The sequence below is a fragment of the Leuresthes tenuis genome, unplaced genomic scaffold (assembly GCF_036924035.1).
Source record: "Leuresthes tenuis unplaced genomic scaffold, fLeuTen1.0.hap1 SCAF_7, whole genome shotgun sequence".
Taxonomy (NCBI): Eukaryota; Metazoa; Chordata; class Actinopteri; order Atheriniformes; family Atherinopsidae; genus Leuresthes; species Leuresthes tenuis.
In genome coordinates, this window is record NW_027325361.1 from 21,052,015 (window position 1) to 21,067,701 (window position 15,687).

At 44.2% G+C, this 15,687-nt stretch overlaps 2 protein-coding genes across 2 annotated transcripts; one reads left to right on the forward strand and one right to left on the reverse strand.

Annotated features, from left to right (window-relative positions):
• The first annotated feature begins 333 nt into the window (after positions 1-333).
• Positions 334-4,329, forward strand: LOC140312155 (E3 ubiquitin-protein ligase RNF170). The gene is made up of 6 exons (XM_072389846.1): positions 334-593; positions 1,192-1,303; positions 1,618-1,726; positions 2,777-2,850; positions 2,932-3,042; positions 3,581-4,329. Exons 2-6 carry the CDS (start codon positions 1,283-1,285, stop codon positions 3,920-3,922), a joined length of 657 nt encoding a protein of 218 aa, XP_072245947.1. The 5' UTR covers positions 334-593; positions 1,192-1,282; the 3' UTR covers positions 3,923-4,329.
• A 213-nt stretch (positions 4,330-4,542) lies between these two features.
• Positions 4,543-15,394, reverse strand: pfas (phosphoribosylformylglycinamidine synthase). Its single transcript, XM_072389841.1, has 28 exons — positions 15,203-15,394; positions 14,048-14,170; positions 13,734-13,869; positions 13,253-13,358; positions 12,953-13,151; positions 11,939-12,044; positions 11,668-11,808; positions 11,423-11,547; positions 11,197-11,325; positions 9,734-9,871; positions 9,458-9,586; positions 9,283-9,356; positions 9,009-9,165; positions 8,855-8,916; positions 8,561-8,722; positions 8,184-8,420; positions 7,854-8,084; positions 7,573-7,753; positions 7,375-7,458; positions 6,979-7,134; positions 6,581-6,700; positions 6,335-6,480; positions 6,034-6,241; positions 5,839-5,930; positions 5,644-5,758; positions 5,414-5,563; positions 5,181-5,321; positions 4,543-4,925 (listed from the first exon to the last, which is right to left on the reverse strand). The coding sequence occupies exons 2-28, from the start codon at positions 14,166-14,168 to the stop codon at positions 4,615-4,617; spliced, it is 3,957 nt and encodes a 1,318-aa protein (XP_072245942.1). The 5' UTR covers positions 14,169-14,170; positions 15,203-15,394; the 3' UTR covers positions 4,543-4,614.
• Positions 15,395-15,687: the final 293 nt, after the last annotated feature.

The following is a 15,687-nucleotide window of genomic DNA, read 5'->3' on the forward strand; positions in this document are numbered from 1 at the left end:
TCTGAAAGGGTCTGAAAACATTTTCAATACTTTTAGCAAAATCCTTCACTGTCAGCATATACTCAAGGACCATTTCTGGTAGATTTCACAACTACCAGTTTATGGTAAGTAAAATGTGTGAACAGGGTTTTGGCAAAGTAAACTTTAAGTAAATGATTGGCCAGTTCAGTTCTTTCTTACCAAACAGAGTGTGGGAGGAATATTTTCTGCCTTTGATCTGATCATGTGGCCCAAATAGTTTGCCTGTGACCTGAGTCAAAGGACAAAAGTCTTCCTTACTGAAATAATTGATCTTTACTCACGTTTTTTATTTTGAAAGTTGACCATAAAATGAAGAATGTGTGTTTATGTGTAGATCCTGTGAAGCACTTCGTTACTGATCTGTCCGCAGCACCTCTCCCTTTATGCAGATAGACTCCAGCTGATATTGGAACGTATAGTTGATCATTAACAGGCAGCTTGAATTTATTTTGAGAAGTCATGGTGTCAGGCAGCACTTCACTTCCTACGAGAGAAACAGAGACTACCTTTTCTCCTTTGAAAACAGCTACTTTTAGAGCGACTATATCCTCTCAACACAGATCTCAGTCCAGGTGAGTTGCATTTTCTCATTATTTTCTCCAACATTTGCGGGGTTTTGGTCTTTTTAATGTGACTGAATTTATTTTAGATTGTTAAGTGTCTGTTTTGTTCCTCAGACACAAAGGTCCCCGAGAAATCTTAAACACACTCTGAACCAAAACATAAAGCATTTTAAGAATGTTGTATGAAAGTGCAGCACTGTTTTATAATTCATTAATGATCTATTGTCGTCAATGTCCATCTGGATGTCCTGATAAATGTAAATGTCATTTAGTGATACAAGCAGGAATGTGATGCTGAGTTGTTTGGCACTGCATAATAAAATATATCCAATACAATAATTTGATTGCTAATATTAGCGTTAGTTCTACCCTGACATCTGAAAAAAATAATTTTAAATGTCAGATTTTCATATTTAAAGCCATTTAACTAAACTGTCAAACTGCTGTGGTCAGAGCATCAGTATCTGTGACCCACAAACAGAAAAGAGCTGAGCTCAGTCCAATTTATCTCACAAATCATTAATGATGAGTCAGTATCTCCCCACTGGAAGATATATGAGGTTATGTTTATGGTGCTCTTATCGTATCATGTCATGCTGCCTTACAGACTGGACCATCCACACTCTGAAGGTCCAGTGGGTCAGGATCACTTGGAATCAGCTTGATCTTTGGTGTGCACACCTGAGTGGCCAGCATCAATGTACACAATCTGCCACAAGGTGAGAATGTCACAGTCACACACATACAGTGATACTGGTGCTCTGCAAGTTCTTTAGAGCCTAATTATTTTGACATCACTCTGAATGAATATCATTATATAAGATGATAATTTAATGTTTCCTATGGTCATAGTCGGGTGAAGTGATTTGTAGCCAAACAAACATATCATACTAATCTCATTGTTTGATCTTAAATCTTATCCAAATACAAAGTGCATCGATTGAAAAAAGAAACAAATCGTTTACATTTGGTCGGAGGATTTCTTTTTTTATACCACTTACCTTGATGTAATCTTTTTCTCTCATCTCTTTAGGAATCTGCACAGCCATGTCCGTCCACAAGCAGACGAGACTGTTACTGCCCAGTCTGCCTGCAGACCGCCAGATTCCCAGTCCAGACCAACTGTGGCCATTTATTCTGTGGTACGACCCCACATGCAAAAACACTCAGACTGACACATTCCTCTCACCCAATCAAAGTAGTACTTCAGACAGTTGCTCTTGCTTTCACTTGTTCGCTCAGTCAACAACAAGACTGGCTTCATTTTCCATTCATTGTCCCACCTGCTCGCCTGTTAGATTGTGTGTTTATGTTGAATTCAGTGAGCAGTGTGGCATCAGTGTCCTGCAGCAGTGTGTGCACTAAGGTTTTGTTGCTCATCTGCAAAGAACTCAAAAATCAACTGTTGCTATGATTTTCCAACTGTGCTTGTAGACCGTGAAGCAAATCACCACAACAGACATGTAAATGCTCGAATGTGTTCAGGTTATTTGCTTTATAATGCTTTACTTCACCTTGTTGTTATTATTACATTTTATTGCTCTTTGTCGGTTTTGACTGCTCTCCAACTTGAGTTGAACTCCACCAGTAAGAGCTCAAAAACTAAAGCTAGTTTGGTGCAGTAAGGACAGCGGGTCCATGAGTTGACTCGAGAGGTCTGGGCAGTTTGTTGCTATTCATTACTTACAACAAACTGTTGGAACAAAAGAGACCTACTTAATTCTAGAGTCTGATGGAAGACAGAGCAGCCATTTGAAGACAAATCTGATTTTGTTCTGCTTGCAATGCAACCAGAGAGAGAGCCATTCCATTAGCTTAACTTTATTAAAGTATTCAAGTTTTTTGAGGATTGGTTTAGACAAGAGGTCTTCTTATTGTCACTATAACCAGGTATCCTTACTGTAAGGTGATTTTACAGTTAACATTTATGACAAATAAACCCCAGTTTGACCTTGATGTCATCTGTTACAAGTTCCATTTTTTGTTTTCAAGCGCACTACTGCCTTAACCTTCAACATACTGGATAGTTAACTCTTTACTCAGCTACCCCTGCATCTGTTACATTTAGACTCTTCAAACCTTGGCCTTGACTGAAACAGCTTTGTTATCATAACAATAAAATCTGCAAAGCTAAATCTTCTTTGGTGGATTATTGCGTAAAAGTGTTCAAAGTTGTGTGTTTCCTTCTGCAGCTCCCTGCCTTCTCACCTACTGGAGACACGGGTCATGGTTGGATGCAATCAGCTGTCCTCTATGCAGACAGAAGGTAGAGTCACCTGATGGCCTCCCTGTAAATCATAAACACATTCTGAGTGTCGACGTGAAATAATACTTGTACTTTTTGTAGGTCAGTGTGCTGTTCAACTTATTCAGCGAGAGCCGATCAGACCAGCAGTCAAAGGAAGTTCTTGGGGAAATCACAGACTACAACAAACGTTATTCTGGAGCTCCACGAAGGGTCAGTACTTCATCACAGGCTCCCTGCCTTTGCCTGGGTGTGGAAAAAGGGGAGGGAGGGGGCTGACTTTATTTTACAGGATTGAATATAATATCAAATGAGATTTAAGGGAATATGAGCGTTCTTCATTATTTCCTCTAATAATAGGTTTGGTAATAAAAAACCTCAAGGATTTACTTTCCAATAGAAGAAATAATACAAAGACAAAAGAAGATCCGGTTAACATCTCACAATAACACACCCAGCACGCCAACCCAGATTTGCATTTACTTTCCTCTGAAATACTTACACAACTTATTTCCCACATGGATCACCTTTACAAACTTTTACATAAATGGTGGTGCTTGGTTGCACTGAACTTACAAAGATAGCAGCTATATTTTAGTCTAAATAGATGCACATTGACACCTTTGTTCAACCACACTTGAGGGGGAGAAAGAAGTTTGAATGCCTGAAGATGTTTGTGTGTGTGTGGATGTTCATATAATGTATTTGCGTATGACTCATCCTCCTCCCTCCTGCATACTGTCCCTTCCAGGTAACAGACTACCTCTGTGACGCCCCACTTCTTCTGCAGTTGCTGGCTCGTGGCCTTGGCACCATGGGAGGACTCGTGTGGTTGTTTCTCTTCAGAGTGGCTTTGTGTTGCGTGGGAACCATGGTATCCATCTCCTCCCCTCCCATGGACACCGTGTCTTCATCATCAAGTCCCATGGGAACAGACCCCTCACTCTGCGGACTGCTTGGGGCCCTGGATGACCTTGTGGTGGTCATTCTGATACTCATCTGCGTTCTCAATATCAACCAGCAAATGGTACCAGAGAGAGGATCCTCTCCAAATGCAACAACCTCACAAGGAGTAATGGGGAGCACACTGTAGATGGATGCAGCTAGATTGTCTGTTTTAAACTGTTTGACTTGGACTTCTATTGGATTTCTACTCTCTTCCTGTAGTTAATTGGATTAGTCAGAGCAAAAATATTGACAAATGAATCAGACGCTGTCTGAACCTCTGAGACTGGGGACTCCAGGACTGTTTTGTCAAGTGTTTACAGAGCTAACGTGAATGTGATATCCAAGATATGCAGCGTGCTGGTTCAGCATCCTCAAGTTCCTGAGCTGTAGCCTTTTTAATCCATATTCAAACAGGAAATGTGTTTCTGCTGACTTAGTTCATTTTTCAGTATTTCTTTTTTCCCAGTACGCTTTTGAAAGCTGTTGTCCCAATATTGTGATGTTCTTGTAAATATGTGCCATTGTGTGAATTTCTGTTTTTATGGTTGAAATAAAACATATTTATTGTGCTACATGGCTTCTTTTTATAATAACCATTCTATTTATTCATAAGTTCAGTTTATGATAATATCAGCAGACCTGATTAGTGTCATTTTGTAAAAAAAAAAAAAAAAAAAGGTCCTTAATTCTCAATCCACACAGACTCATTAAGTACAACATGCAGCAACGATGCATGAAGACCAAATACAAGTATCACAGTAGGTAAAAAAGGTGTATTATTTAATACCTAAACTTATAATACTTTCACAGCATCAGAATCATGTAAATGGAGTATTATCAATCTGTTTTGCTGCACCATGCAGCTGCGTTCTTGAACATGCGCAGCCAGGGTGAAGGTGTGAGAGAGGGCCTGAGGTCCCTCGGAGCCCAGGGCCACTGCCAGCCCAGGGTGCAGCGCTCAGGGTGGGGCATCATGGCCAGGTGTCTGCCATCTCTGGAGCAGAGCCCTGCAATACCCTGCGGAGAGCCGTTAGGGTTCAGGGGATACTCTTCAGTGGGGCAACCCTGGTCGTCAAGGTAACGGAGAGGCGCAAGTCCACGAGAAATAATCAATTCTTCGGCCTGGGAGCTTCGGAATTGCATTAGACCTGCCGGACAAAAAGGAAGTTTGTGGTAAGTCAATATTATACACAGCTGCAGATTGCATAACATACTGACCTGTGACAAATGAGTCTGCAAAATAAATCACTGTTGTGCAAGATTAAAATCTTTCACACTAACAAACCTTTTTGGGCTCAGTTACAGTTTTTGTTCAAGCTCACAACTAGTCTGAAACTTTATGAAGCAGTTTAGGCACTGCTTCATGACCCCTTCCAACAGATCTGATGTGGTTCTGATTTTACCCTCTCCATGTGCGACCCAGACTCCCAGAGCTGAGCCATCCATGCCTCTGAGCCAGATGGATGGGGACTCCTGGATCCCAACGCTGACAAACCGTGACTCAAACCTGCCAGACTTATTATGGGTTAGCGCCACTTCGGAGTCTGACCAAAAAGAAGAAAAAGACCAAACAATGACAAAAAGCATAAGAAATAACAGAATAAAAGACCACTTTAGGCTTTACCTGTACTCTTACCTGCTCCGTCCTCACTCTCTCCCACCCAGCCCAGCAGGGCGAGCAGCTGGCAGCCGTTACACACTCCCAGACTCACTGTGTCTTCCCTCTGACGGAAGTGATCGAATTCAGCCTTTGCCTTAGGGTTGTAGGCAACGGTTGCTGCCCAACCTTCATGACAGAAACATCATGTTACACCAAAAATTCATCTGAATTTGTCCACGGTCGAGTGGAAATGTGGTTTTATTCACCTTTAGCGGATCCCAGAACGTCAGCGTAGCTGAACCCACCGACAAACACAACTGCTTTGAAAGGTTCGAGGTTTAAAGAGCCAGAGCACAGGTCCTGCATGGTGACATCCCAAACCTACACAGCCATGACAACAGGGTTAGATGATGAACAGAAGCGACACAACTTTGACCAATCGTAAAGTTATGATTAATGACCTCAAAGCCTGCCATATGCAGAGAGACAGACATTTCTCGATCTCCATTGCTGCCCTCCTCTCTGACCACAGCTACACGAGGGGGTTCTGCAGCTGAAGGAACAACGCACAAGTACAGTTTATAGACAACAAATTGAGCAAACAATCAAGATTAAAAAAATGGGGGTTTCGTGAAGATAGATCTGTGTAGTCTTACTGAGCTGACTGATGCTGGGTGTTTCAGATGGATCAAAGCTCAGTTTGAAGTACGGCTGCATCCTTTTGGCAAGCCCCTCCTCTTCCTGATTGACACAGACCTCACTGGCTTGGAGTCGCTCCAGCTGGAAACTCGTATCCTCCCAAAGCGCTCTTAGGTCAGGCAGCAGCTCCCGGAGAACCTCTTCTCCATCCACACAGATTCGGACCTGAAAGATAAGTGAAGCAAATGGAAGACAAGAGTCATCACAGATGAAAAGAAAAGGCTTTGGGCACAGTCCATGCAGAAGATGATGCCTCACCATCGCCTGCGGTCCGAAGCCGCAGGTTCTGCCGATACGATGGCACGGCACGCCTGCGTCGCTGTATCTTTGGGAAACAGTTTCTAAATCGGACTGCGAAACCTCGAGAACCAAACCAAGCTCCTCGCTGAACAGCAGCTCAATGACTGCACCAACGACAAAAAGGCAGCAAAATCACAGCATGAGTTTACTATGTGATTACAATGCATAACAGGGAAACAAAACCCACACCTTTAAGTCACCAACCTCCAGTTCCTTGTGATGACAGCTCAACATCGATACCACGGTTTCCTGCAAATGCCATTTCTAGCAAGCAGGAAATGAGGCCTCCATCACTGATGTCGTGTCCCGCGCTGAGCAAACAATCTGCGAAAACAGAAGTACATCAACTCCACCGTCTTCTTTTCTTAGACATGTTTCAGGGCTATTTTTCAAATAGCATAATACTTCTACATACTGACATTTCAGTTTCTTGGTGCCATGACTCAGCAGATGATTAAATGCAACATGTACTGAAATGCAGAATAAAACCGCTAGGTGGCAGTCTCATGACAGAGCACCGCTGTGGCAATCGCTCACAGAGACAAACGATATTAAACTTTCTCTGGGGGAGATTGAAAATCTTTGTGTGAGCAGAAACTGACCCTGAATGAGTTTCTGAGTGGTGTTGAAGCAGGTGCTCAACAGTCCCGGCTGGTCCAGGTCAGGGGAGCAGTTTCCCAGCTGGCTGTAGCACTGAGCCAGGGCAGAGCCTCCCAGGCGGTGATGACCTGGACTGACAGGAACCCACAGCAACACGCCTGCACTCAGGAAAAAAGGTCAGGAGAAAGCCAGTTGTTAGCGTGCATGCAAGTATCTGTGGTATAGAAGGTCAGATGACTGCCAGTAGAATAAAAAGAACAGCAGTCGATGAGGACATTTCAAACTCTTCACTCTCCTGTTTCTATCCTTACGAACTAGATAGACATGCAGTTTATTAATTATTAGCCATTAGAGTTAAGTAGTTTATTTGTGTTGGCATCTGTCTGCATGTGTCAAACCTTTGCCATCTGGATCCTCAAGATCAGGTGTCACTGTGGCAGTGATGTCCGGACAAACGGCATATGCAGAAATAACCAGAGCACCTGGAGCAGAAGCGGAGCAAAGATTTGTCAACTATATGAAATACATATGAAATATAGTATACTATATGAAATACAAAAAGCACCTACATACACACAGAGAGACAGTGAGATTACCTGGAGCTTTTACAGTCTCTTTCCCCACTCTTGCTGCCATACTCAAGGAGTCCTTGCCTCCATCGATGGCCACTCCCAGCTCACCCATGACCTCACACATGGCTTTGCAGGCCTCCCACAGGCTGGCGCCCTCACCGGGCAGCTTGGCAGCCCACATCCAGTTCCCACTACATTTAACATCCTGAAACACGCACACAGACAGACAAAGCAAGGAAAAAAATCTATAGTCTGTGCCACGTCTTTATTATTCTGTTCCATCATTAGTGAGTAACACAGCCCACCTTCAGCGCTGTGACTCTTGCAAACACCAGATTGGTCAGAGCCTCTCCAACAGCCATACGAGCGCCCGCTGCAGGACAGACCAGCCCTTTAATTGGCTGCTCCCCGATAGCCGTTGCTGCTCCCTCCAGGCTGAACGGTGAAAGAGCAACAACAGCAACATCAGCCAATGGGGTGTGAAGAGGGCCAACGCACTGTTGCTGGGCAACCAGTCCAGTCACAGACCGGTCCACCTGACCAAGGGAGAGAAAGAGGGCATGGAGAGTCAAAGTGTTTTCACAGTTTTACCTCTACAGACAGAAGCGACGTGAGACACGGATGTAACACACAACCTTGTTGGTCAGGTAGCGTTTGGAGGCCACAGCAGGCAAACGTAAAACTCGCTGCAGGGCGTCTTTGACTGTCAGCTTGGCGGGAAGAGCCAGTGGCTGGTGGGTCAGGACCAGTCGCTCCATCTTAAACTCTTTCTGCGGCATCTTCCCCAGGACCCACTCGAGCTGCAGGTCGACAGGATGGCGCTCCCCGTCTTCCTGTTCGCCGCTGCCCCTTTCATCATCCACCAGCACAATCTGTGAAAAGATCAAAAATAAAAATACACGTTTACATAAACGTGCTGATCTGGAATCTTGAGCCACGAAACACTGAGGTTGTCTCGCAGTACCGCCTCACAAATAACCACTGATCACTGGAGCGGATTTATGACACCTGCCTTGCCATCTCCTGTGATGTTACCCACAAAGTCAACAGGGCACTTCTCCCTCTGACAAACCCTCTCCAGAAAGGACCGGTCTGATGAACGCAGCAGAAGGGCATTGCTCTCCTGATACTCTGCCCCCCACAGCTCCAGCACACTCAATGTAGGGTCGCCTTTCTAAACAGAGACGGACCGTGTGGAAAAGCATAAAAATTAGATTTAAAAAAAAAATCCAACAAAAGGGGGATCAAAGGCTTTAAAGATGCAAAATAAATAAGAAAAGTTCTGCTGGATTCCTGAGACGATTACCTTGAATCTACTGCAGTAGATCACAGCCCCTGCTGGCTCGCTGAGCTCCTTCAGCACGTTACCTAAGGATGAGAGCAGTTTTGGTTTTTTTTTGCTTTGGTCTCAAGTTTAAACTTTAAAAAAAAAAGAAAAAAAAAGGGCACAGTTTTTCTACCATTTCCTCCTGCCCCCTGATCATGAATACTGCAGATTGGGTTTCCGTTGTGTCTCTCCAGACACGCTCGGAGAGCTCGGTTCATCTTCTGCTCCATCTCAGCATCTCCCCTCTGAACTGCTCCCAGATCCCTGTCGCTGCAGTTGTCCCCTTGCACCTACAACCCCAGAATTGATTTATAATATATACTATATCATTAGATATCATACCTATACTTAACAGCATCAGGTGACACAGCTGCTAGTGACAGTGAGAGTTACAGAAGCGCCCCTACTTGAACAGAGGAGGCCGCTCCGCCTCCGACACCGATCCGGTACACTGGTCCTCCAATCTTCACCACGTCCATTCCTGATCAACAAGAGCAGCAGAGACACTGCGAGTCACTGTTCCATTTTTATTTAAACATCTCTTTGGCACTGATTAGTTCAGACTCTGAGGTAATGTGCTACCAGGCTCTGCCTCTTCTTTCTTCACATGTGTGTCATCAATTGACCCGAGGCCACCACTGAACATGATCGGCTTAATCCACTCCCGTCGCTCCCCATTAGCCAATCGCATGCCGAACGAACGGGCGAAACCTGGAGAAAGGAAGTGGTTTTGCTTACTTTCAAAACTAATTTCCTGCAATGGTGAAGATATGAGCATTTGTATCCATGTTTTACAGCATGCATGGAGTTGTTAAAACTAATCTGTAAAAGCTGCAGATGGTATACTGTTTTGTTTACCTGACAGGACAGGTTCTCCAAACTTGTTGCCATAGTCTGAGGCTCCATCACTGGCCTCGATGGCAACCTGCAGAGGCGGGGCGAAGCTCGAGGGATACTCCCATCCTTCTCCCGTACACTCCCATGGGAGATCGTACCCTTACAGAGAGAAAAGTTATGTCTAATAAGGAACATTTTCTGTGCATCACCTTTAGCAAAAATAATTTTGCCCTTGAGAGTTTCATTTTGGTGCCAGTTATTATTGTCCCTGCACAAGCCCTCGCTGGGGAACATCTTTTGTCGACAGGAGATCTTTTTCCTATTATCTCTTGTCACTGGGTCACTCTTCATTGTGCACAAGACAAACATCCTGGAAGTATAAGCCTGAAACTCCCCACCAGTCGGTTAGAACTGAAAAAGCTAGTCCAGTAGCTTTCTGTTCAAGAATTTGCAGTTACCACAGCCTGGATGACTGAGAATCTGCACAGACAAATCTTGCAGAGTCAACAAGTGGAACCATACAGTCCGTGTTTTGGAATAGAAACTCCTTATTTCATCCGTCTTTCTTTCAGCTACAGGGCTTTAATTCAAGAGAACCGATGGGTCAATGAGTGTTCCTTTAACATTGCCCCCCCCCCAATTCTAAACTTACCCTGGTTTGAGCTAGTTAGGCTGTCATAAATAGATGGAGTTAAAACCTGAATGTACCTCATTAAGCCAGAAATCCTGCTTCACAGTACAGGCCCTTGCCAACTACAAACCTCGTTTGATTGTCTTATATTTGCCATTTGGCTAAATTTCAATCATTTCAAAGAGAAGAAAGGCCATTTTAAATGCCCACTTCATTGCTGAAACTGCCATTTCACTTACCTTAACCAAAAATGCACTGTAGCCCATCGACCTGTACAGAACTTAGCCCCGAGTCTTTGAACTAGTCTCCTCACACTGGCTCCCTGTACATTTTACAAATGGTTTACAGATCCCATTGATTACTTTAAAAGGCTCTTTGTGGCCTCTGACCCGAATATATTTATGACCTTTTCATTAGGGATGTATCAATACCGGTATCAGTACCATATGTGTGTACTCGTACTCAGTATTCATTAAAGTGTTCTGATACTACAGAACCGATACCAGTGTGACAGGGGCTTGATTTTCCTGCAATGTGTTTGTGAAAGTTAAAATGTTAAAACAATACGTTGCACTAAGAGTAGTTTTATATTACTAAAATGCACAAAGTGCAGTGTATTTGGGTTGAATATGCCTAAAATGTGGTACCAGTGCATCCCTACTTTTGATACATTATTAGCTTTTATAAAGATTCAGATAAATGTTTTAGAAATGTCTTTGCTGTATCACTCGAAGTGGTTTCCCCCGTGTGATCACAAAAAATCTAATGAAATGTTGATTTTACTTTGCCGTCGTGTGTTATCATAATCATTAATATGCAACACAACCCACTTTACAAGTTTTCAGTGCCTGACCTGGTATGTGCAAGTTTCCGAAGCAGTATCCTGCGGTTCCAGCGATGACGTGCCCTCCTCTCCCGGCACTCTGGACGTCTCTTATGCGACCTCCGGTCCCTGTGGTGGCACCGCTGAACGGTGCCACACCTACACGGTCCATTCAGAAGGGGCTGAACGTTATCATCTGAATAACACAACATGAGGACTTGTGTGAAAGCATGCAAAATGGTCTGCGTGTCCTGACCAGTTGGGAAGTTGTGCGTCTCTGCAGTGAAGATGACGTGTCTTAAGGAGCGTCGCGTCTCATACGGGCTCGCTGCGGACGGGTCTTTGGGGTAAACGCACTCAACCTCCATGCCTCTGATGCCACTGTGCCCAGGCAAAAAAGGCAAATTCACACAGAGTAAGTAGGGAAAGAGAAAAAAAAAAAAAAAAATAAAATAAAATCCAACCCACAGTATTTGACATCTACGCCATTTTCAACGCTACCTGCTGTTGTCGGAGAACTTGATGACGTTGTTCTGGTTGCTGTGCCGCTGGGTGTCCATTATGAGGCTGAAAAGAGTCTCATTCTGCTCTTGCCCATCGATCACCATCCGCCCCCGGAAGAACCAGTGACGGCTGTGCTCGCTGGGACACAGAGATTCAAACAAAGAGGATTAAAAAAAAGCCTTCCAGAAACAAACAAAAAAAACCAAAACAACAAACTAACGGCACAGAAAGCAGTCCTGCTCGCGTGCTCATTGCAGACAACCCCCACCTGTTGGACTGGGCCAGGTCAAAACACTCCACGCTGGTAGGGTTCCTTTTAACCCTCTGGAACATCGACGTATAGTAATCCAGATCCCAGGAGTCGAAGGCCAGGCCTGTGACAGACATAACAGCATGAATACCAGAAAAGAGAAAGCAAGAGGAAAAGATTCTGAATCACACAAGTGGACTTCTCAGTAAATACTGGGAACACACACACACACACACACACAAATTCTGCATGCCTCCAGAGACAACAAACACAACACCTACTTGATCCAGTCACGGTTTGTGTGCACATTAATTGGATCATTTCAATAACACTTGAAATTTACACGGACTGGTAATATGAACTTATTATTATGCAAATCAGAAAAATCCCCTTTAATAATTTGTGTCTCTTCTATTAAACAACTACGTCTGGGAAGCAAGTATTTGGGGAACGTCAGCCACTACAGTCTCAATAAATTAGAGGCACCATTTCTAATTATTTCCTCATTTCACCAGTTGAGCATGGGGGAGCGAACAAAACATGCAGTGAAACGAATCTCATCTGTTTGAGCTGCTTGTGAATGCTAATGATGCTGGGAGAAGAAGCAGAGCAGGAGCATCAGTACGCGCACCACGTTCCGTCGCCGTGGTTAGTGTCAGTCTGAAACCCGTTCATATGAGGAGACGAGTAGCCACAGACACTGAACCAACACCTAGCTCAGTTTATTCAGAATCTTTCCGGGTTTCACTACATTAGTAACACACACATGCACGAGTCAGATAATCAGCAGCATCATTGCTGTCCTGTGACCTTAACCAGCTAAGTAATGCGGTCGTGCATCATGTGACGTTATGACCTTTTTCAGCACACAGTGTACTTACAGAGAGCTTCATGGCTGAGAGAAAGCATTAGACAGAGGAGACAACCAGTTAGCAGCACATAGAATACACCCAAGAGATGGTCTGAGCATGAACTGTAGAGGAAGTTAGGGAGGGAGCCTGGAGCTGGCTGGAAAAGTGTCAAAATTCTCACCCAGATCATCGTTTGCCATCTCCAAGGCAGCACGACCCTTCCCCAGGATGTCCACCTCAAACACCAACTGCGGTTTGGCTTCCACAGTGAAGGAGGTGATTGGATGATGATAGACACACTCTGTCATACTGTCATGCAGACACTCCATCAGCTTCTTTACATCTCCACTGAGGTCGCTCACGCTCTCACCATTGTTGGGCTGAAGGATACACGGACTAGTCACTTCAGAGGCGTGAAGATGAAGCGGCAAACAAACCTGAATCATTGCGCTCCCCAACTATTTTTTCTGAGTGTTCACACCTTGATGAGAAACCTGCGAGACAGCTCGACTCGGGTGACGGCGGAGAGCCCGGCGCTCTGGCAGATGGACACGGCGTTCGTGGACCAGGCGGTGGAGAAGTTCAACCTAAAAGTGTAACAGCAGAGAGGAGAACTGAGGCTTGTTTTGTTTTGTTTTTTTTAAACCCATCTGAATTAATCAGAATGTTAATGAGGTTTTTTCAGTCTGTAACAGATTCAATCTAAGATTAGGATTTTCACATTACAAACGAGAACATCTGCATTCCTCAGAAGACACAAAGACCAGCATCCTTGTCTAGTTTGAACATTTTGGTGCAGGGATCCACAAATTCTGCTAAAACTAGCTAGAATCTGATGAATCTCTCACATGTTCTGGCTTTGCGTTTCAGGATATGAGACCTCTATGACATTTAGCTTGAATAATCATTAAAAGCATGGGCTACATTTTCATGTTGCTCCTGTTAAAAACAAGTAAGAGTACCTGGGTCCAATCTCCACCAGTTTCTCCCCGCTGCCCTCTGTGAGGTTTGGCTTCTCAGACAGCGGATCTGCCTGCAGGAGAGGACATAACAACCACAGAAGAACCTCCTTCTGCTCAGCACGGAGGCTGTCACAGCCTGCAGCAGGGATCAGGAGGAATCAATAAAAACACGGGAAAAGAAGAGATGAATGGAAAAGTGAAAATATATGAGATAGATCAAGGGTAAACCCCAAGGCAACGCATAGTGAATTAATACAGTTTCAAAACAGCCTTGCTGTCCACGTGGCCTACGTTTGAAACGTCTCCACACTCACCTGTCAGTTCCACATTGTAGCACAGCTCGGTTGTGATTGACAGATGCGGGTAGAGCTTGGCTGCTCTCTGCAAGGCTCGCCCACTCAGAGCTTCATTACTGTAGAACCTCACCACAGCCATGACTGATAAAGAGACCGACAGATAAACTCCAGAGTTAGAGAGAGATCAGTTTGTAGAAATCAATCACGGATGATGAATTTGTGGGCATCGTTTGTCAACAGAATTGATTCAACCTGCATTTTCTGAAGTGATGGATCACTCAATAAGGGAGCAAAGGTCAAAACTGATGATCGGCGCTTAGGAAGAACTCTCACATCTTCTTACAGGTCGACCTTTGTCTTCAGATCAGTACAAGACGCAATGATGAGATGCGTCTCTTCAGGGAAATGCATTGAAATACCTACAAGGTGTCTAATCTCAGATTAGACACAGTACTACACAAAATAATGGGCACTATTGTGGATTACCATCAGGGAGAATTGGTCTCCAATCATCCTCCAGCATGACAACGAAAACAAACCTTCAGCCAGAGATGCAGCTGAAGCACTATGTTTAGTGTTGTCACCATGCAGGGAAGAGATAGAAGGAGTAAGCCTCAACTGCAGAAGAACTATGCAAAGTTTTCTTTTCTCCACAATCCACTCAGCAGTTAAAAAAAAAGTATTAAGTTAACAGACATGTGACTTCATTTTTATGCCTAACAAATGTTCACGATACTTTATATTTAACGTGAAAAATGCATTTTAGTACCGGTGTGCAACCCTCCAGTATAGTACCGTCTATAATAACGTCAAAGTGGAATTCTGAGTGCTCTGACTGAATTTTGGGATTTTAAACAGTCTCCAGACAACTGGTTCACTGACTGTGTGCATGTGGGTCACACACGGTCAGGAGCTTTTTGTTAGTCCTTAACCACAGACCTGCACACGCCTCTTCATCGCGGTCACTGTGCTGTGCAACTGATTTGAACACATTTCATGCGCGTTAACAGCAACGAAGAAGACTCAACTTCCTACGATTCATCAACGTGACAAAGCGAAACAGTGACTTAAAGCCCCGCTACTTTTACGTCATGTTAGCCTCACAGTGTGTCAGTTTCCTCCGTTTGTTGTGTGGGAGCTAAAGTTTCCAGAATTAGCAGAAAGCTAACTTACGTGCAGCAGCTTCGGCAGTTGTGTGTGTTTTAGAGGCGAAAGGTGGAGATTTTGTTCCTCCCTGGACTCCTGCAGAAACTTCGAATCCCGTTTGAAGGACTGGAAGTGGTCTGACAGCTTGGGTCTGCGGACAGGCAGGGTAGGATGCACGGACTTATCATTCACGTGTGTGCCGCTCTAACTATATGGCGCATGCGCACTTCAGGATGGTTCCAGGTCGAGATCGTCGGATAGTTTGTTTTTTTTAAGTCAGTTTGGGAAGACCATGAATGCGTCACGTGAAGTGTAGAACTGGGACGCGACATGCAGCAAGCTTCTAATCGCCTCTGTTCTGCCTTTTGCAAAACTATAAATTACCCTTGTATTTGTTTTCTCAGCAGAGAAGGGTTTCAAACAGCAATTGGGCCTTTATTTTTGTGTTTTGGGAGCTCTTAGGTGCTACTCTGACAAACAACCTTAGACTATTTTTATTGAAGATCAAATTA